The sequence below is a fragment of the Canis lupus genome, chromosome 38 (assembly GCF_003254725.2).
Source record: "Canis lupus dingo isolate Sandy chromosome 38, ASM325472v2, whole genome shotgun sequence".
NCBI classification, from domain to species: domain Eukaryota; kingdom Metazoa; phylum Chordata; class Mammalia; order Carnivora; family Canidae; genus Canis; species Canis lupus.
Genome location: NC_064280.1, coordinates 7,056,659 through 7,080,474, shown reverse-complemented (window position 1 = coordinate 7,080,474; position 23,816 = coordinate 7,056,659). Strand labels below are relative to the sequence as shown.

The 23,816-nt window shown below is 34.3% G+C and overlaps 1 protein-coding gene across 1 annotated transcript; it reads left to right on the top strand.

Moving 5' to 3' along the window:
- RGS21 (regulator of G protein signaling 21) lies at positions 1-23,450 on the top strand. The gene is made up of 4 exons (XM_025420664.2): positions 1-11; positions 4,575-4,651; positions 8,597-8,763; positions 23,247-23,450. The coding sequence occupies exons 1-4, from the start codon at positions 1-3 to the stop codon at positions 23,448-23,450; spliced, it is 459 nt and encodes a 152-aa protein (XP_025276449.1).
- Positions 23,451-23,816: the final 366 nt, after the last annotated feature.

Below are 23,816 nucleotides of genomic sequence, written 5' to 3'. Positions count from 1 at the left end.
ATGCCAGTGAAGTGAGTTGCTATTTAAAGCTATTTTTATCTCAGAAGATGTACAAATGAAACACTTGAGCCTTCATTAGTCTCGATGTTTTGTTTCCTTCATTTAAGATAAATATGCTAATTGTTGTCTTTCTGATTTATTTTTCCCCTTTCTCTATTGATTTCTTCTTCTTTTCTAAAATATGTCAACAATTCATGACTTGCTTTTGCAGTTAATTCTAAAGAAAGGTTATACAAGGGAGAAGAAACAGTGAGCTCTTTTTTTATGTGAAACTTCAAAATTATTAAATGTTAAAGTTTGAGACAAAAGATATCAATGATCCTTGCAAAAGTTATTCATTATTGTAATACTTATTAAGAAATTTGAAAACACATATTAAATGCTGGGTAAGGAAGCAGCTGTCACTTCCTGGAGCACATGGACTCCTTGCTTGAATTTCCCATTCTCCAGCACACTGCTAATTGAGTGTGAACCGCTAAGTTGTTGGATTCCACATTTTTTAATGCAATACAACTGGTTCTAGCTGGCACAATTAGCAAGATAACTGGTAGTTTTCACGCAGTTCCCATCTGGCCTGGCTCTTCTCCGGACACATAATATGGGGACTGCTGGCCTTGATGGCACGTGCTTAATGAAGGAAACAGAAAGGAAATTAGCCAAAACCCCATGAAACACTAAGTGCAATTTTGGCTCCAGATACACAGTGAATTTTCATGGCAAATCATACACATATGAAAAGTTACTCTGATTATGCATCACAATTATACAGGAAATGCACATACACTCCCAAATGAGAAGAATCAGACAAAAGCTCTGTTAGTTACAACTAAAAGAAAAAGAAAAAGAGAGAGAAAGAGATAACAGAGTGCCACATTATCGATTTATTTAAGATAACACATACCACGTAAAATTTAACCAAGTCAGTACATTTTTAAATTGACCACCTTCTTTTCTCCCCCAATTTGAATTCAATAGTTTAACATTTATGTAGTTACATTTTTTATTTTATTGTATTTTTTTTAAGATTTTATTTATTTATTCACGAGAGACACAGAGAGAGAGAGAGAGAGGCAAAGACACAGGCAAAGGCAGAAGCAGGCTCCACTCAGGGAGCCAGACGTGGGACTCGATCCCAGGTCTCCAGGATCACACCCTACCTTGAAGGCGGCGCTAAACCGCTGAGCCACCCGGGCAGCCCTGTAGGTACATTTTTTAAAACACAAGATACATTTCTCACTCAAATCTAACATAAGAAGTGTCCTATTTTCATTTGACAATGTACAAGATTTAAGAATCTATCTTAAGACTTTCTATCAAATACTCAATTACTGCAATCCAGCTATTATTTACAGGAAATGTTTATGTGAAAAGCAATAAACTATTACAGAAAAGGCATTTTCAAAGTATTCATTATAAATGTTCCAGAACGTGAGCAAAGTACGCTAGTGCTTATGTATATTGACTCATTCTAGGAAGAATTGTAAGAATAATTTGGGTTATAAGGAGACACACCTGTGTTTGAATTCCAACTGCCCATTAGTATATGCAAGATATTGCACCAATTATTAGCATCTCTGAGGCTCCTTATTCACTGGTAACAGTAGGATTAAAACAGACTGTCATTTGCAAAATTAAATAAGGCAAAGTATATGACATCCCTAACAGTATGGTATAGATTGTGAACATTCAATATACATTGTTGTACCTTTTGATGCTAGTAAAAATATTCTTTCAGTTTATTCATATATAACAACAGTTTACTCTTCCACAGAATTATAAATATAAAGTCAACCCAGAATATAAAAATTTAAACAACAAATTAAGAACATTATTCTTTAAAATAGTTGCATCTTACCTAGCTTCAGAAAAGTGAATTCTGCATTGCCACCAACTCTCCCTCATATCAGGTAGTTGATATGAAACCTTTCAAATGAAACTTGAAATTGGTTAGAAAATAGTGAGCTGAGAGCATTCCAGAATTTATCACACACCAGCAGAGGTATTCCTTCAGAGAGCCGAAGGGTAGATTTTCCTTTTATAATAATGAAGCATTTGGTGGGCCATAAATAATGCTAGAATATCCAAGTATCTCTAATTCTATTACCTATAATATTCTCTATCTATAGAAAACAATATTCTAGTATATCTCTCTAACTCAAAACACTAAAATTTTTTCCTTGATTTTACACCATTTCCCAGACTTTGTTTTTACTGTTTTCCACATCAATAAAGGTACCAAGAATAGCTACTATTTATTTAAATACTTCCATTCCTAAAAGACTCCTTTACATCTAATAAGGACTTCACTGAATATTCCTTTATCTTTTGGGGCGTGAGCAAATTTTGGCTCTTCCTAAATGACAAGACTTGCTTGCTCTAATGCCTTCTAGAGTGGATGTTGTCCATTTCCTCCAATTTCTCATCCCTCAGAGATGAGAGTGAGGTCCATGCTTCCCCTTGATACTTTCACATCATGTCTCCTCTTCCCTCCACCATTAATCACACCCTTTGAAGCTAATGTAATTTAGGCTCTAACCTTCAATAACCTTATCACTGTCACCTGCCAGCATCTTGAAAGCCATTGCACTGCTTCCATTGAAAGTTTTAATACCTGCCACTATTTGGGATCTTGCCATTCATTCATTATCTGTTTATATGTTCAACAAACATTTTTGGACCAGACATAACTACTCTTGGTAGTAGAAAATAATATTTATTCCTATCATCAGATAGCCTATACAATGGGGAAGTGTATATTCATCCCTGAATCCTTTTCACCTAGATTGTTTCTCAGTGGTTTTGTTTATGTTTGGTTTTCTGTGTGGTTTTTTTTTTTTTTTTTTTTGGTGGCTTTTTCTCATTCAAAATGGGTATACTGTGTGGCCAGGCTTGGGCTCAAAACTCCTCACTGCTCTGTTCAGTAACATATATTTCACTTATACTAAATGGTTTGTAATATGAATACTCTGTTAACCACCAGAAACCAATCTTCAAATACAGATATTTTTAAACATGTGCATTTTAAATTATTTTTATGTCCATCTGAACGAGAAAACACTATTTCAAAATGGTTTCCCAGAAAATCTTACATCCCTAAGATTTAGTAAGTCAAGAGAGAAAGGGAAGTCAGCTGTCCACCACCAGGGAAGAAAGCTTCAGACAGGAAATATAAGTAATGGAAGAGAGTAAAATGAATTCCCAGTCAGAGAGCCCCCTTTCTGTACCCTCTATAAGGACAACTATTATCTGAAAATACAACCAGATCTGCAACAGCAGAGGGGAGCACAATCAATCCCAACACAAATAATAAAAACAGCAGCAAATTACAAGAAGTAATACAAGGTAAAAGCATAGCGATCGCTTCATGTAGTACATTTAAATGCAGTGCATTTATCAGTCACCCTGATATGCAAAGGTAAAATTTTATAAAAGTGACTAAATATGAGATGCTTTCTATTTTCTCATCAATCATTTTAATAAAAATTTTCAATTAGCTCATCCCTTTCCACATGTAAGTCATTTGCACTTCACAGATACATAATCTAATTTTTTTTTCTATGTAGCAGATGCTTTCTATGGATAGGAGCTTATCTCATCAGAATCTTAGTTTATTAAGGGGAATAATGCATGATATATTTGCATCTCAGAAAATTTATATCTTAAACCTGATTTACTATTTCTACATCACATCCCCAAAAGTATACCTTCTTCAGAAGACTTAAGTCTATAAATTTTTTGACTGCTTTGGAAAAGATATTACTCTGTCCTGACAGATTCTTATATTTAAATAAATCATCCCAGAACTGGAAGCATACCAGTCTGAGGAGAAATAAAGGCTGTCTCAGAGTGGGGTAAAGACTTCTCAAAATACTATAAATAAACACTTTTAAGATCATCACATGTTAGAAATTCTTAATTGAAAATTTTTAAGCTTTTTTGAGATATCTAATTATGACATGTATAATTTTATATACCATGAAAACTTAGAAAATGAATTATTTTCTAAGTCACTATTGTTATCATGATAACTTTTCAGGAATAGATCAGAGGAATGCCACATAAATTAACAATCAAAATATTTATAGTTGTGGGACACCTGGGTGGCTCAGCAGTTGAGCATCTGCCTTTGGCTAAGGGCATGATCCCAGGGTTCCAGGATTGAGTTCCACATTGGGTTCTCTGTGAGAAGCCTGCTTCTCCCTCTGCCTATGTCTCTGCCTCCCTCTCTGTCTCTCATGAATAAATAAATAAAATCTTAAAAAAATGTAGTTGAGAAGAAGAAATTCACTATGCTTCGTAGAACCATGAGCAATATTTCCCTTATGCCTTTATTGGAAGGTAAGAATTTGCAAATATTAATAACATTATAAGCTAGATTAATAAGTAATTTGCTGATGTCAAACTATATACCATTCTATATAGCTATTGCTGTCCAGTGTAGAAAACATTATACAATTTTTGTTGACCTTTTGCGGTTTGATTAATGATGCAAAGCTCTTTAAACAAATACACATAACTCAAATATTACTATAGGTTATAGAAGAAAAAGATCACAATGCTATTGTCAAGGGTAGATGTTGTTTCTACAGGTCACCAACAACAGACACAATGGCATGGTCTGAAAATATGGACACACTTTTAACCAACCAAGGTAAGACCCAACTAAGTTTAAAAATGTAATGATTAATAGTAAATCATTAAATTCTAAAAGTTGTAGTCATTATAGAACATGAGTTTGGTCATTTTTTGAAGCATGAGATTCCCAACAGTCACACAAATTTGTATGGGTCTCAAATCCAAATGGAATTAGGTTGGGCCTAAAAAAAGACATGATTATATAAACTCCAAACATTAATACAAAAAGAAAATCCCAAACAGGAAATAAGAAATTTGTCATTTTCTTAGATTCATTATCATTTGATGTATCTATGATGACTATTCTTGTTACAAGTTGAAAGAAACAAACTATTGAAAAGTTTAAAATTTAAGTAAATCACTTGTTTTGTCATGTCTTAGGAGCTAAAAAAACAGTTTTTTAAACTATTTCAACTGACATTCTCATTTTTAGCAAAAACAAAAACATATTTAATGTATTAATATGTACATGTGCAGATGTGTATTTATATTTAATAGTGGCTCAAGAAGGTATTTTTATTTTCAATAAATAAAATATCCTGGAATTTGATCAAAGTAGTCATTTGGAATTTCTGTTTCTGTTATAGATAATTCTGTTTTACAGGAGTTTTATCTGATACAGGGGGAAAAAGGAATGGCACTACAGAGACATGTATTTAAAAATGTTTAATATTTAATATTGTTGGTACTAATCAAATGGAATGTCTACTTTAAATTTGTAAAGTCAATATCAGGATATTAGAAAAGTTTACATAATAAAGTTGGGTGAATTCTTCATGGCTATTCATTCATATACAAAATTAGATTGAATTAGACAAAATTATTCTGATTTTATGATTCTTAAATAATTAATTCCTAAAGTATAGACATTAAAATAATCCACATCATTCCTAGAATCCAGCTAAGGACATACTAAAGTCATCAAAGATATGAAATTGCATTTTTTTAAGTTTTAAATGGCGTGTTTCTTTTTTACTTAAGTATGTAACCAGTAGGACAAATCAGGTTTACTAAAAGCCTTGAGAAAGTATCTCTGCAGGGGGTGACTTGGCTGGCTTGAGTGGAGGAGTTCTAGGGGACAGCACCACCAAACAGAGGCAAGGAAGATGTCAGGCTAAAGGCAAATGTTTTCATCTGCAAACCTCCTGAGATTTTCTATTTCATCCCCACATAAAAAGTCACATATTTATTTGAGCAGCTGTTTGGTTTTTGCTTTTTATAATACCAGAAAAATAGCTTGAAAATTTGAAAATGCTTTTAATGCTCTATACAGCTAAATGACTTACTAAATTATCTGTTAAGTCGACTTGGGGATATGTCTTGCAGATACTGTGTATAGGCTCTCATGGTGGTTTCAATACCTAGTGCTCATTCCACTTGTCAGCCCCGTTGAGCATAACCAGTAGCCATTCCATTCTGTAGAGATTGTCCTCAGAGAATATCATTTTAATTGCATGGAGCATATTATTCCAAAGTCACATGAAATCTTTTGATCATTCAAATTGTATATAGAGAATAGAAGCATAGTTCAATAAAATAGTGTGTCCAAGACAGAGATAACTAGCTCATTTTAGCTGTTTTCTCTGTTCCATTGTATCTCAAACCAAGTGACAGGAGGGGGAAAGAATTTGATAATTATTATCTCCAAGTAGTCCTTCATTAAAATTGCAAGATGTGAGAAAATAATAAATTTCTTGATCTCCTACTTCCCATCTCTCATGGATGCATTTAGATAATCCTCATTGGGAGGAAGCCTCATATGCCTTAATGATACACATAAAATATTGCCAGATAGGAATCTACAACATTCTTTCAGTATCACTAAAGTATACTTTATCCTCTATATAAAATAGATTTTAGCGTAAATTCTGTTTTGAACCCTCAAATTCATCACTGTTCAGACAAAACCCATGGAAATTTTAATTGAGTGTTACTAAAAGGATTTTTATAACCTAAATTTGTGTCACAGAAGCTTCTTGGATGTATTTTTAAATGCAATAAATGTGCAGTTAATTGAATTTTTTATAGTGCTCACATATTAACGACATCTACACTCTCCAATATTTCTACTGAGAATTTTAATTGGTACCTGATAACCTTTTGCAATGACTTGTTATTCCAACTCTATTTTGAATAATAAAAAATTATTAAATCTATTTTTAATTTCCCAATGTTTTTGATGCTTTAATCTTGCTCCCTGAAGCCTTTTCTATTTTCTCTCACTAAAATCACTTTATTTCTCACCTGCAGCAACCTGCAAACAGCTGACTTTGGCCCCTTTTCCATAAATTTCTCTCATGTTTTCTTTTCTACTAGTTCATTTTCTCTTTCCCTTATTCTCCAGAAGCTTATTTGTACCTACTTTGGAACCAAAAGGTTCAGATCTCTGAGTATGTAGTCAGGGAAGAGCTGTTTTGAGCACATGCAAAGGGGCCCTCGTGGCAGATGGAAGAGAAAAGCCACCAATGTTTTGGAAGGCAAATCTCTCCTGAGGCAAAAGTGCTGATGTGTATTTTCCTTCTCAGAGAGATCCATTGTCTCACTGATAAACAGATATTGACCTCAGAAAGGTGCAAACTGTGAAACCAAATAATATGAACTCAAGGTACTGCCTTAGTCCATTCAACTGCAGGAATGTGATAATGACCTTTCTAACCTGCTATCTAACTAGAAGCACACTCCTAACCCTACTCGTCCCTAAACTGATTTAGCCAGAATTACCTTCTCAAATGAGCTCTTGGTATACTAAAGAAGAATATTGCAAGCCATATTTTGATGAGGAAAATAAAGAAAGGGATAGTCTAAACAGGTAGTCATAATCTCAAATGGGAATAATACTTGTGTAAATTTGGCTGAAAGTCAAATAATTGGGAGCAGTAGGACCTATGGGAATCACAGCCTGCAAAGCACTATCTCTGCTATGAAATTTAAAAGAAATAGCACATGCAAATCGAGACAAAGTAAACAAGCCTGCAGGTAAGTAGTCTAAAGTTTCTGGAGAAATGCAAGCTCAGGAGAATATCTGGGAGCAGGAGAGAAACACCATGCATAGGCTAAGTTAGACAGGTACTATGAGGGAAAATGGGGCACATTTTGCTTAGGGCAACACTGGAGAAAAGCTCATTTATTCCCTTTATTGACTTAAAATTGCCTATCACCACATAAAGGGGAGAAACATTCTCCCCAAGTATCTTGTTGGTTATTTTCTTGGTTTAAAGATTAGAATTGGCCAATATATTTGCTCAAATTTAACAAATGCCAGTCATTCCTTCTTTGCTTTGAGTCCAAACCCACACAATCTAACTCCCTAGTATCAACCTGTGTTTCCTCACCAACTCATAGCAACAAAGATATCCTTACTATAAAGTTAGTATAACATCATTAACTTGATTTGGGCTTAGTGAATCGAGTTTATGTATAAAACTAAGCCCATGGATTTCCTGTGAAGTAATTGCCATCAAAACTTTCCTCTAGGGGCAGCCCGGGTGGCTCAGTGGTTTAGCGCCACTTTCAGTCCAGGGCGTTATCCTGGAGACCAGGGATGGAGTCCCATGTCAGGCTCCCTGCATGGAGCCTGCTTTTCCCTCTGCCTGTGTCTCTGCCTCTTTCTCTGCATCTCTCTGTGTCTCTCATGGATAAATAAAATCTTAAGGGAAAAAAAAGAAAACAAACACTTTCCTCTAAACCTAGCTCCTAGGTGTTTCAGATCTGGAAAGAAAAAGTACAGGTTTTCTTTGTTAATGGAGCTAATTGGAAAATAGAGATAAGAATATTTTATTTTTATGATTATTGATCCAAAATAAGGTTTCCAAACTTAAAAACAAAGATATATAACTTAGAGATGGATGATAAATATTTGCCACTGAATACTCAGTAAATGCTCATTATTATACAATGTATTCATGTTGGTTATGTATATTGTACCCGTGATATACCATAGTTTTTCTTTTATATTTTATAGCTGGTTTGGATGCTTTTCGAACATTTCTAAAATCAGAGTTTAGTGAAGAAAACGTTGAGTTCTGGCTTGCCTGTGAAGACTTCAAAAAAACAGAAAGTGCAGAAAAAATTGCTTCTAAAGCCAAGATGATTTATTCTGAATTCATTGAAGCTGATGCCCCTAAAGAGGTGAGTAAAATATTCTAAGATAGTGAATATTCATCTCCTAGCAAATCTGCTCCCAATTATAAGACACTAAATCCATCTGAAAGGAAATCAAATTGTTGCTATGTAATCAAATAGAAAATGTCTGTAAACTCCAACAGAAGTGCCTTAAGATGATTCTATCTTTTACTGATTTAGCAAATATGTTACAACACCTACTATGTGCCAGATATGACCATAATTTTTTCCTTAGCACAACATACAGACTTTTGAAAATAGTGTCTATTATCTTAATTAACTCACTCTAAAGTTAACCCTATAGAAATGTTACTTAAATGTGTTCTAGTATTGCAAGTTCACTTTCGTTTATCCTTCTGCAAATCATGGTGATCAACATGGGATAAGAATTCTAGAATAGAATAATTTATGTAAAAATTAAGAATAATATGTGGGGGGAAATACAACTACTAACCAATAGCATGAATTCTTAATTTTTAATATTTTGGATGTCCACATTATGGTATGTAATGTCTTACTTTCCAAAAGAAGGGTTTGCTTACCTTTATTTCTTTGATGGTAAAAATGAGCCAAAAGTGTGAGGCAAAGTTTCTGGTGATCATGATCCACCTGTGCTGCTTTAAGATCAGGAAGTAGAAATGGCCTTAGAGAAACCTGGGATGACTGATAATACCCATCCCTCAAAAAAGGATTCAGTGTGTATAACATCTCATTTATATTTGATTTCCTTCCCAGAACCAAAACCTTGATCATCTCCACATTTTAATATTTAAAATTTAAGCAATTTGTAGTTTAAAATTATTTAAATTCCTCACTGAACATATCAGATAAGCTAAGAATTTTAGTGCATAAGTAGTAAACAGAAAGCTACATTGCACTACTAGTACCAAACATAACTTACCAGTACAAGTCATCTTTCCTGCAGAGGCAAAAACATCAATTTGCTCTTAGGGGAGAGTTATCATATTTTCTGATCTAAAATTAGGATTTATGGTTTGAGGGAACCTGGGTGGCTCAGTGGTTGAGCGTCTGCCTTTGGCTCAGGGTGTGATTCCGGGGTCCTGGGAATGAGTTCCACGTCAGGCTCCCTGCATGGAGCCTGCTTCTCCCTCTACCTGTGTCTCTGCCTCTCTCTGTGTGTCTCTCATGAATAAATAAATCAAACATTTAAGAAAAAAGGATTTATAGTTTGAGAAGGGTTATTATACTTATGTGGACAAAGAATAGAATAGGTGAAATTAGAACATTAAGTGGCTGTATCAATAGTTCAAGTTTTAATTGACATTAATTACTGCTGCCTACATTGGCTAGTGTAACTCTACAGACATATGAGCTACCAAAGGAATTCATGGGGGCAGGGGAGGTAGGGTAAAGAATTTTAACTGCTGTGGAGCTATTTCAACATTAATTTCCCAGTCACCATCTAAGAATCAATAAATAATTCTGGAAAATTGAAAATATAGTATATGAGATTTGTCAAGTTGATTAATGTGTCATTCCCTAAAAGGCCTTGAAATCAGCTCTAAAGATATCCTATTTATTGTGATATTGATTTGAAAGCCAGATTTTTTTCTTCTGTATGAATTCAGCTAATTAATAGTGATTGTTTAGAATAACATTCTCAAACATTTTGCATGAAGTCTTCTAATAAGAAATGTTATCTTTTAATTATAGTTGAATTCAATCTTATATAATAAATTACCAATTTTGACAAAATAGTTTTGTATAGTTTCCTAATCTTTTCTTCCAAAATAAATTTATATGGTAATAATTTAAATAAATAGCACAATTATTTTAGGATATAAGATTTTTATGGCTTTTTATACTTTGTCCATCTAATTAATTTGACTAAGTAGTATATAATTAAGTTATGGCTGCTTTGCAACTAATAGATTATATCTTCTCCTTGAAGTATCTAAAAATATTATTATTAAATATGACAAAATTTACTGAAAACAAAGAAATATATAGATATACATTTGAAGTAGTCACTATCTTTCCTATTATTTAGCATTAGTTGTTTCCAGTTCAGCAGATTACTAAATTTCACTACCCAAATTACTCATTGGTATTTGGCTCCCATATACCAACTAGTCATCAAAGTATTTCTCTGTAGTCCATCAGCTGTATGTTAAATATAATACAATTGTGAGTATGTTGACTCATTAAACTGATTTTTTGAGTGCCTGTCCCCACATTGAAGTCACAGAGAAGGACAGACTGACATGTAATCAAATCAGTCAAATACACAATAAGCAATATAATAATAAAGCCACATTTAAAGTTCATTATTAGCACACTGGAAAAGTGATTACATGTGGAGAGTTAAGGGATACATTTTCAGGGTGATTCACACATGAAAATGTAGGTCATGAGAAAAGTAATATCAAGACAGCAAATGAAAAAATATTTCAGACTAAGGAAACAGTGATATAACATGGAGGTACAAAGTTCCTTAGTGTTTCTGAAAATTACAAACATTTTGATATTGCTAATGAGAAGTGGAGGATGACTTTGCATAGGCAGCGGTAAAGATAAAGAAAGGGTGGGAAGTATTCTAGGTTTATCTACTAGGCAATCTTAACGTGACAAGATCATTTTTTTGGTCTGGAAGCTGGAAAACACGATCTTCATAAGTAAAAAGATTAATTCAAGAATGAGATTTATATAAGAATATTATCCATTTTTCCATATTCAATTATAGCTGTATAAGTGACTCTTAAAGAATCAAAATCACAACCAATTTTCCTGGTAGAAAAATCCTAAAGTAAAGAACAATAGCAAAGTCATGTTATCCAGGTGTCTATTAACTCCTATTTATTTTCTTCTCAACTGCTTGTGTCTATTTCCTCATCTATAAAATTGCTAACATAACTTAATTTTTAATTGATGCAAGTAGACAATTTACAATTAGACTATACTAAATTTACCAAATAATCCTTGTCTATAAATTGGCATTACTAATGATTCTCAATTTCCTGTTCTAACAGGCAGAGACAGCACACTGAACAATAACAAAAATTGAACTTTTAGGTCTCTATGAGAAATGATAATGGTAACTAGACTTTATGCCCTTTTCCTTACAGCATTACCTTTTCTCTGGTTTCTACACTAATAGAGAGCTAGTGCAATATAGTAGAAAATTGGAAGTTTAGAGATATCTTGACCTAAATTCAAATCCTGTAATCTTGGAATAAACTGTTTTATCTCTCTGAGCCTCAGTATCCCATCTACTAATTCATCTGTGAACCAAACACATTACCCACACAGGACACATGAGGATGATGAATGAGAATATGTGTCTATGGTTTATATCATGCAGAACAGCTTTTAAGAAATTGTAATCCCTTTCTTTTTTTTTTTTTTTAAACAAGTCACTGTAAGGGCTATAGTTTCAACCTGAAAATAACCATTAGAAGAACATGCTAGCAAATCACTAGTTTCAGATAAAAAGAGCTACTCATTGAATGGATTATACTTAGTTTCAGAAGAAAATACTGAGGAGAAAAAAAAAGCAAAGCTGGTATTTTAAGTGATTTGAAAATGAGAAAATTATTAGACAAGCAGTATTTTTTAAAGTGCCTCTACTTTGCACACAATAAGAACCCGTAGGTGTTAAAGAGATTCTTAAACTTTTAGTTATTCTCCCTTCCATTTGGGCCGCTAATTTCATATTACTTGGAAATGTTGAGAAAAGAATATTACTCTTTTTCAACAGAATGGAGCTGTTCAAAATATTTCAAATAAGATTTTCATATTAGTGAAAACACTAACAGATTTTAAATATTCATGTTATATTTATATAATTTATATAGATTTGTGTAATTTCTTTATATTGAAAAGGAAATTGGTCAGGATGGAAAATCTGTGATTAGAGAGAAAAATGTTTATATTTATGTTGATTGCCATTCTGTGAGAGTAGAAAATGTTCCAAATCAAAAACAATGTAATGTTTAAAATTATATAAATTCAACTGCATATTATCACCAATCCAGGAGCAAATACATTGGCAGTTTTTTAAAGTCAAAGAATATTAGTATGAAATACTTAATTCTTAAATGTATTTATTAAATGTGAAGACACCATAACTCATAAAAAAGAAACTATAGTCATAGAGGAGAAGGCATCTTAATGAGTATGTGCAGGACACTTTTTAAAATATCTATGTCTTCTTTTTAACTTTTATTTTTAAGGCAGTATGATGTTATTTATTGATGTATTTTATTTCACATCAGTAAATGCTTATTCTGTGCCTACTATTCACCTCCTTATAAGATAAAGTACCCCCATGGATGGGAAGCTCAGTTTAGTCAAGAGAACAGATTTTAAAAACACTTAAATATAATGCAATATGTTGTGTGAACCAGGCAGCTCGATAAGGAAATGCAAGAAAATAAAATAGGTTGAAACTATGGTTGGGCTCAAGAGAAACTTTAAAGCTATTTGGGTAAAAAATGAAAATTATGGAACTAGGAAAAAATACCAAAGCAATAAATGATTAAGTGCAAAAAAAAAAAAGTTACAGAGGAAATTTTTTGCATTATACCTAGAAGGATATAATGATTGAAGAGTAGTGAGACAAGATGTTGACATAAGGTCTTTATTTTAAATAAGGTCAGCTTTAACCAGAATCTCAAGGAAAGGAATTAGGTATATGAATTATTGGTAGAAAGAAGCTCACAAACATGGGCACTTAGAAGGATTTCTTGATATTACTGTCATGCTGATTTTATATTCTTAATCTTATATTCAATTTTTTTCTTTGCAGTTTGAAGTGCCCCTTCCCCAACATGTTGATATTTTTATCTGGCCCCACAAATTGTTTTTTATCAACAGTGGCCCCCAACTCTTGAATTATCTCCAAATAGAATGAGTCTGTTTATTTATTAATTTCCTAACTTTTCATACACTGATCACTAAGTGTCTGGCATATGCTAGGAAATGTGCTGGTGCAGACAAGAAAAAGACAGATACTCTGAATAGATAAAGCTAACCATTTTGAGGTTTTTTGTTAAAAATATTTTTTATTATTTTTGTTAAAAAATAATTGCAAGGGACACCTGGGTGGCTCAGTGGTTGAACATCTGCCTTTGGCTCAGGTCATGATCCAGGGTCCTGGGATGGAGTCCTGCATCCGGCTCCCTGCGGGGAGCCTACTTCTTCCTCTATGTATATTTCTGCCTCTCTCTCTGTGTCTCTCATGAATAAATAAATAAAATCTTTAAAAAAATTACAATATACTTTCATGAGAGTCGTGATAGGGAAACACAGGTGATGCAGTAGCATGCAACAGGAAAATTCAATTATAGTGGATGAGGGATCCCTGGGTGGCGCAGCGGTTTGGCGCCTGCCTTTGGCCCAGGGCGTGATCCTGGAGACCCGGGATCGAATCCCACATCGGGCTCCTGGTGCATGGAGCCTGCTTCTCCCTCTGCCTGTGTCTCTGCCTCTCTCTCTCTCTGTATCTGTCATAAATAAATAAAATATAAAAAAAAAATTATAGTGGATGAGAAGGTGTACCTCAAAAGAAGTAATTTGTGAGCTTTGACCAGAAATAGGAATATAAAGAAAAAGAAGACAATGGGGGAGAAGGATAGAAAAGGAAGAGGAAGTGAAACAATGGACCAGCCAGTGCCTAGAAGGCTAGTCCAGTAGAGAAGAAAGCCTAGCAATCTATGCCTCAGAGTGTAAAGTGAGGCAACTGCACCTCCTGGATCCCAATAATTTCCTCCTCCTTATTCATTTCATCTTAAAATAAAGGGTCTGAAAAAGAGAGAAGAGAAAAAGGAAGAGATTGAGAAGCATGAGAAGGAAAAGGGGTAGGAGGAAGAGAGGTAAATGAAGAGAAAGGAGAATCTAGAAAAACTATACGTAACATGTGCACAATGCTCTTATGTAGATTATGTCATCTGACCATCATGGTCACTATCTTAGGGAGGTATTGCAATCATCCACATTGTACAGGTGAAAATGAACTGAGCCCTAGAGAAAAAATAATGAGCCTTGCAGTCATAAAGATACAAAAGATCATGAGGAGAGAGGTCTACAGCCTACGCTTTTAGGTTTCAAATTCCTTTCTCTAGATCTACTATTTATTTTTAAATGTTTGTAATATAGCCTGGGGACATTGATGTTTTGCTAAAGGCAAAAGCATAAAATTATCTTGGTGCATGGAGTCTATCTTCTTTTCTGTCAAAAAGCTTTATTTCTCTTCTCATATTCTCGTTAATTTGTATAACTTCTTAAACCATGAAGTTTAGATTCAAATATGGCATTAAGAGGGAAAAGAGTTTCAGGAGTATTTGTTCTAAATAATTTGCAGTATCACTTTGGCCCTCTGAAAAATGGGTTGCTGTATTTCAACTCAAAAAGAAGACACTCGGCTGTTTTTTGAACTTCTGTGTGTCTCTGTGCTACTGAAACTAATCTTGGATAAGCATGTTTGGGTTGGGGAATGCAACCAGTCAATCTGACTCCCTTCCAGCTACTCCAGATAGTTTTTGCTTATGTACATCTATTTTTAGCAATCCATATACAGTATGTACATCTATTTTAGCAATCCATATACATTACCCATATACATTATGTACATCTATTTTTAGCAATTTGTGTGATTGCATATGTTATGATTTCTTCTGTTTCTTTTGCCCTATTTGAGATGTTAATACTACTTCCCAACTCGTGTCACTCATTTCTGTCTCTAAGAGCATTAAGAACAAAAGGATAAAGTCCTGTTGCAGGCATGGATTCCATCTAGATGTTACAAACTTTGCCATTCTCAGTTTTAATAGCCACCCTTAAGAACATATTTCAGAATATTCGTTTTCCTTTAATGATGCCAAAAATGAAGCAATACAAGAGATGTTCATGGAGATTAAATAGAATTATGTAACCAAAAACATGATTATAGGGGGCTTTAATTGTTAAGCTTGTTGTACAATGAGGTCTAAGATGCTGCTTGCTCCATTTTAGTCAGATGTTTTACATACGCGTGCACACACCCTGTGCGTGATGGCAGTCTCTTGCCACACTATCCATTCTAAATGAGGAAAAGGCTATCTAATTTGAATGTGAAAACACAATTGAAAACTTTTCATTCAAATTATGTAAAGAATATAGAAAGCAGAGTGGAGGGTCACAGGAAAGCCAACTAGTACATTTTAAAATGTATTCTTTCTGATAGAGTAATTTGTTGAAAACCAAGAAGATTTAAAACTGCTGGCGTAGTAAAGGGGAATTTGCCTGGCACACTTTATAGTTAACAAAATCACATGAGTATTAAAATATTCTGGATCTTTAGAATAAAATTGTTTTTAAACAACTACCTCAAACATCATTCAGAAGGCAGACATTTTAATGTAATGGATTGCTGTCAATGTCACCTGTGTCAAGGCCTTTTCAAAATTGACAGAATTTAAAAGCCTCTAAATGGTTGTGATGACATCTCTACTGTCATTCGGTAAGAATCACAATTCTTTTCTGAGATTGACAGCACAGTGGGCTCAGATATCTAAGATAATTCATAATCTTTTGAAAAAAATAAGCAAAGGAAATATTCTATTTCTCAGAGTCCTTGAAACTAAAGTGTATCCACACAAACAAAATGCAAGTAACTATCATATTAGCAAGTAATATAACTGTTTATTTCCTTAGCTGATACACTGTCCAGCCCAGGCTCTGAACCTAAGATTTTGTGCAGCAAAGTCTAAGCTTCCCTGTAACTCCCAAGGGGTTCAGAATGCCTCAATACCATACAACTGGAGAGGCTGCAGCTTCAGGTCACCTCCTGATGGGATCTTACCTTTGATCTACTCCTCACTCAACATCTCCTGTCTTACTTTTTGAGATAGGAATTTACACATGTCTTCTGGTAGAACTCAATCAAAAATCACAGCTGAGATGAAGGCAAAGTTGAGGGTGCAGCTTAAGACATGCCTCCAGCACTGATTCTTTTAGAGAAATTTATCTATCTAGCCTAACATCTTCACTTTTTTCCAGTTACTGAAATTTTAAGGGATTTGAGAAGACAAGGCACTTTTGATAGCCTAATTCTCACACCTCACCCAAATTGGCTTCTCAGGGGGTATTTAACAAAATAGATTACTCTCTCTTAATTGAAATACTATCTTCAATTGACTTCTAGTATTTGATTTCTTCCTTCCTTACTGACTGCTCTTTAGCAATTTCTTCTGCTATTTGATTCATAACCCAACAGACACTATTAATGAGGGAAAGCAATCCTCATTTAATTTTTGCTTACATTCATTCTCCTAATGATTTCCTCTGGTCCCATATATTTTTTTTTCAAAGATTTTACTTATTTATTTAATGAGAGGGAGAGAGAGCATCATCTGGGGTCCAGGGGCAAGGAAGAGAAGCAGAGTCCCCACTGAGCAGGGAAACATAACCTGAGCCAAAGGCAAATGCATAACCAACTGAACCACCCAGGTGCCCAAGGTCCCATATTTTTAAAAGAGCTGCTCAAACTTAACAAATTCAAATCTGAGCACTGATAATTCTGTTCAAAACTTTCTTCTACCTGAGTCTCCCCATCTCACTTAATGGCAACTCTTTCTTAATTTGCTCTAGATAAATAACTGGTAGTCATCCTTGATTCTCTTCCAACTGATTCCCTATGTCCATTCCAGCAACACTTTCTGTCATCTCATTCTTCAGAATATTGCTAAAATCCAGCCATTTGTAAAGTTTTTGTCCCTCATCCCAGCACACTATTCAATCACAAGATCCATCCGGTATACTTTCTAGATATCTTTAAAATCTACACACTTCCCACCAATCCCTGTGACATTACACAGCCACATTCATCATCACTGCCCACCTGAACTTCTGGTAAGATTTTCTCATTTTTCTTCCTTTTATCCACACCCAGCTATTACACCACATGGAAACCAGTGATATGTTTTTTTTCAAACATGTGTTTACATCATGCCCTTACTAAAATTCTTCCCATTGCTCTCAGGTTAAGTAAAAATTCCTTACCAAAAAATCTACAAGGTGTCACGTGATCTGGTACCTTCACTCCTTTCCAGGTTCTTGCCTTTCCTCCTCTCATAAACCACTGGGCTTCTGTCAGCTTACCTGCCCCTGTGTAAATTCCTTCCTCAATCTATCTATATTTGTGACAATACTTTGAAAGCCTTCTTAAAATCTCATTTCCTTCAGAAAGCATATTTTTTCCTCTAGATTGCTTTCTCAAAATCTGTCTTCTTGATTGACTTTTCACTTTAATTACCTTTGTATCTTCAGATCCCTCACACAATCTCTAAGCACCTACTCAATACGATATTTCAAATAAATAAATTCTAGGAATGGCTATAAATGAAAACCTACTTTCTCAGATACATATTAATGTTTTTCACAGAAAAATAGGGATAATAATATTGCATATCATATAATTGTGCATAGGTGACATAAAGTAGCCATAGAAAGATAGTATATCGGTACTAATAGTTTAATAAATAATAGCATTATTGACAGTCAAAATAATCATGCTTAAATATCATTATGCTTATTTTAGAGATAATGCCAGTGTTCAAATATTTTGCCAGGGAAAAAGATAGAGTAACCAAGGAAAAAAATCTAGGGAGAGACTTGGGATAGAACTGAGAGAATGCATAGCTGCTTTGCTCATATTTTGAGGGGCATGCAGAGAAAAAGGGAATTAGCAAAAGAGATAGGGGAAAAGACAACTAATACATTAAAAACAAGTTAATTTCATGTCATGAACTATTGAATTTCCTTTGTAGTGACAAATCTTTCTCTGATAATCAGACTGAATAATTAATACTAAAAGAAGCCTTTGTATCTAAATTTGTTTAAGTAAGGAATCAAATTTATTAAGATTTATAAATCAAAATAATATATAATGACAAAGAATTTATAGTGGCTTTCCTTCTGTGGCCAAGGAAGGCTTCTCAGAGGATATTCAACTTAAGCTAAATCATAGAGGATAAGGAGAATCTGTACAGAATAAAATTGTGGGGGCGAAAGGGATTTTAGATGGTGAAAACAGCATAAACAAGCTGTAGGTACCAGATTTGCTTTGGGAACAGAGTGTAGACTAGTTTTATAGATACTGCTAAGGAAAGTAGATGATTTTGAAACGACACATTGAAGTCTGAGTATGAGGAAGCTCAAATGCCAAGGTAAGATATTTACAGTTTATGTTATAAAAAATAATGGATTTTCAGCTGAATATTCATATACTGTTAGTGATATTTTGGTGAAATTGATATAGTTATGATTTCACATATTCAGAAGGGAAAGATATTGTTAAGAAGAGGTATCAGACTAGAGGCAAATTTCAGAATTTGGTAAAGAGATTCCATTATAAAAGGCTAAAGGGAGAAAGAAGAGTGAAAATGAAAAGGGCCATTGTGAAATTACAAAATAATAAGGCAAATGAGGGAAAAATAGAGAAAGAGATCAAAGAAAAAAGAGGTGTCAGAGATGATTCCTATGTTTCAAGCTTGAAGAACTTGGAGAAAAATAATGACATTTATACAAACATGTGGGTGTGATGTTTTGTCACTGACATTAAGCTGAATTGCCAAGACACAGCCTCATAAGACTACTAATTATCTCCTGGGATTAGTATATCTGCTCATCACTCAGCTATCATAGCTGATGCTGGCAGTTCCTTGGTAGGAAAACAGACAAGTTAGAAAAATGAGAGGGATAAATCAGAAATACAAGTTTCATCTATTTTAATAAATATTAGTTTACCAGTATTAAGTTGAAATGGGATAGTTCTCTTTAAAATGTAAACATGATTTTTAATAATATAGAAACTTTTTTTTCACTTTACTTATGCAGTGTATATTTATTGAGTCCTTACATGGTGCAAGGCATAGAGAAGGATGGACAAAATGTAAATATAGTCTAAGTAACACAAAATTCTTGGACGGGTCTAAAAGGAAAACAATCCACACATAAACTTCACAGGGTAGATATTACTTGAATATAGCCTCATGGACATAAAAACCTGTGAATGACCTGGTAAAAGAAGTGACTTTCAGACAGACTAAAAAATGTTGATAGGTGGGGAAAATACAAGGAATTTGAGGGAAAGTGTCTAGCTTGGTAAAAATACAGGGCACACATAGAGGAGAAAAAAAAATGTGTAAGTTAGGATTATGTTGTAAAGGCCATGAATGTCAAAATCAAGGCTTTATATTTTTTTAATTAGGAAATAGGGAGTTATTGCACGTATTCATTTCTGATTAAAATAATAAGCTGGGTTACCTAGGTGGCTCAGTCGGTTAAGAGTCTGCATTCAGCTCAGGTCATGATCCTAGGGTCCTGGGATCCAGCCCGAGTCAGGCTCTCTGCTCAGTGGAGAGCCTACTTTTCCCTTTCCCTCTGTCCCCCCTCCTCATTCTCTCTCTTGCTCTTGTTCTCACTCTCGCTTTATCTCAAATAAATAAAATCTTGATGCACCTGGTTGGCTCAGTGGCTGAGCATATGTCTTTGTCTCAGGTTGTAACCCCGGGGTCCTGGGATCGAGTCCTACATCAAGCTCCCCATAGGGAGCCTGCTTCTCCCTCTGCCTATGTCTCTGTCTCTCTCTCTGTGTCTCTCATGAATAAATAAATAAAATCTTTTAAAAATAAATAAAATAAAATAATAATAAGCCAACACTATGTACCAGGCACATACCAGCCCTGCTATCAGTGAAACCTCTGCCCCATCAATGGATAAATGAGAAAAATTGCTATACTTACTATTACAGGGAATACATAGTTAAGCAAATTGTAGATGATACCATTACACAACAGTTAAAGGAAGAAATAGGCAACATTTATTCTCATATCCTCACAACACAATATAGGATTTATGAAACAGACTACCCTAGATGTTTAAAAAACACTGCAGGAGCTTGATCGCCACCCACTATGAGGCAGGCAATGGATTGGGTTTCAAACATGTCATCATGAACTTCCCTCCTCAGATCCCTTCAGTGTCTTCCTGTTGCTTTTAGGAGAAAAATAAGAACTCCCTACACTGCACGTAAGCCCTGTAAAACTCGTAGGCAAATCTCATTACAGGAACTTTCTTTCTCACATCCTATGCTCTAGCCATCCAGGCATAGTGGCTTTTCAGAACCTAAATTCTTTGTCACATCAGGGACTTTGAATTTGTTATTTTTCTGCTAGAAACGTTTTCTCCCCCAGACTCTTAGAGGACTAGCTTCTTCTCATCCTTCAACTTTATTTCTAAAATAATACTATTTATTTAGTTGCCAGTTATCATTTCTCAAGTATAGAAAGCATTTGGTACGTAATAGATACTCATAAACATTTGTGGAATCAATGAATATATGGATCATTTTATTTTAATTATTATAAAAACTCAGTCAAGAAATACTTAACAATGAGGAAGTATTCCTCAGAAATAGTAAAATATTCAACCAAGGTCACCAAGATACTGTTAGAGCACAGATTAGAAAATTATCCCAAAGTCTTTCCACTGCCCTCCACCATATTCCTACAGGAAGGAAGGAAAAATTGATTCTACATTTCAAGGCCTTCAGGAGTTGTAGCATTTGACCTGAAACTTTAATGGAGGATGTAGGAGGATGATCAGGGGAATAAAGTTGCAGATGTGGGATTACTCAGTAGCTGAAATCCCTAGGAAAAACATCTGTGAACAAATAGTGTTCTTTTTCTGATTCTTTTCAAATTAAAAGTTTTTTTTTCTTCTTCTCTTCTTCCTGGAATAATAATATTAAAATATTTTGATATTACTTATCTCATTTAGTACTTGAAACACTTTACACTTTAAGATTGATGCTATTATTATTCCTTTTTATACCATGGAATCAAAGATTAAAATAAATTATAGAACTTGCTTCACTCATATGAATAGCAAGTAAGTAGCTGAGGGAAGGTTTGATTATAGGTCTGTCCGCCTCTTTTAACCTCAATTCAATAGGCACAAATTGCCATTTATAGTCTTTCTTTTACCAGACCCCCAAATTATGGCATTTTTACAATCTCCCTATTTTGCCAAGAGACATGTTAATTCTATTCAACAAATATTTATTGATTGCCTATTATGTGGTAGATATTCTGCTAAGTGCCAAAAAATAGATGGATGAATACGACAGATATAGCACCTGCCTTTCTTGAGTTTTTAATTCTAAGATTCAAATTTCTTTTGCACTTCATGAATATTTTCAATTTAAATTAGACGACTTGGATGCGAAATTTTCTGCTTAGCAGAATATATCCTGGAATATGTATAGCGTTGGACAAGTATCTTCACAAGGTTTGGGGCATTTTACAAATTTGTAGATGAATGGTGTATTCCAATGTAATAGATCTGTGTTAGCCCTTACAGAGGATACTCACATATGGTAGTGGTGTAGGGACAGAGATATGCACACGCACACATGCATACACATATAGGTCTATTCTGTGGAAGGCATGGGAGTCAGTGAAGACGGGGATGTTATTTGGTTTATTTTGGCAAACAAAAGGAAACATAAATTAGAATGAAAAGCAATGTTGTCTGGGAAACAAGAAGGGGAAGTGTGGAAAATGGGAATGTGTTGATAGAAGCCAACCTACTAAATTTTAGTTATTGTTCTGCCTATGGAAAGTATATTATAGGTATTAGAGTTAAAGTACTAGAAAAAAAAAGATTTGTGGGAAAATAAATTTAGAATGATGAAGTATTTTGCTTGATTTTTCACTTTGCCATTTTTTTATAATCTCAAAATAAGGCTTTACCTCTGTTCTCTGTCAATGCTGTCTCAACCTAGAAAAAATAATTATTTTTAAAAGATTTTATTTATTTATTTGAGAGAGGGAGGGAGTATGAGAGAGAGAGAGAGAGAACACCAGTAGGGGTAGAGGCAGAGGGAGAGGGAGAAGCAGGCTCCCCTTTGAGCAGGGAGCCCAATGCAGGGCTCCATCCCAAGGCTCTGAGATCATGACCTGAGCCAAAGGCAGACTCTTAACCAACTGAGTCACCCAAGTTAGATTTTAGTCTTTGGTCAGTCTCTTTGAATACAGCATGCTTTAGTTTGCTGTTGGCTTCTTCCTCAAAAGACCATTTTTTTACTGTCCTCTCCATTAAAAATAAGAAAAGGTCACTGGGTGGCTCAGTGGTTGAGTGTCTGCCTTCGCCTCAGGTCGTGTTCCTGGGGTCCTGGGATTAAGTCCATATCAGGCTCCCCACCGGGAGCCTGCTTTTACCTCTGCCCATGTTTCTGCCTCTCTCAGTGTGTCTCTCATGAATAAATAAATAAAATATATTTTGAAAAAAACGAAAAATAATTAAACCAAACATGTGTTCTACATTCCAGAAAAAAAAATGCACGACTTTTCTGCTGTTTTGCATAGGATTAACTTTGTGTTTAGAAAAAAAAATTCAAACTATATATATATATATATATACCAACTGTATAAGCCAAGTATTCCTTGATTAAACTAATGTAATGATATGCAAACTTATTTCCACAGATCAACATTGACTTCAGTACCAGGGACCTCATCTCAAAGAATATTGCAGAACCAACTCTCAAATGTTTTGATGAGGCTCAGAAGTTAATCTATAGTCTTATGGCCAAGGATTCTTTTCCTCGATTTCTAAAGTCAGAGATTTATAAGAAACTGGTAAATAGCAAACAGGTTGGAAATCATAAGAAATGGCTCCCCTTCTTGTAAAGAAGGTAAATGATGAACTAATAATCAGGTACTAATTTGGGAGAAAACAAGTGACAGAAGAGATCAACTCTTAATCACTATATTCAAAGTTAGAATGTTTTAAATATCCAAAAACAATGTAAGCTTTTTTCTAAGGTTTAGAAAACATTTTTTCTTTACTCTAGCAGAAGGATACTTTTTTTTATATGTGAAGCTTGAGTTTTTAAGTCATTTGTTTAGAATTATTCATTTTATCAGGTACTTAGAAATCTCCTACTGGGACAAGGGACTTAATAGAGATGTAATATACTCTTAAATCATAAGTGGATATTCTCATGACATTATGAATTCAAGAAATATATATCTTTATGTTGCTGAGTGGGAGCC

What these genes read in the sequence shown, in the direction of transcription:
- RGS21 (XM_025420664.2), top strand. An exon ending in CACACTTTTAACCAACCAAG is followed by an intron (nt 4,652 to 8,596) that starts GTAAGACCCAAC and finishes TATATTTTATAG; the next exon opens with CTGGTTTGGATGCTTTTCGA. An exon ending in AAGCTGATGCCCCTAAAGAG is followed by an intron (nt 8,764 to 23,246) that starts GTGAGTAAAATA and finishes TTATTTCCACAG; the next exon opens with ATCAACATTGACTTCAGTAC.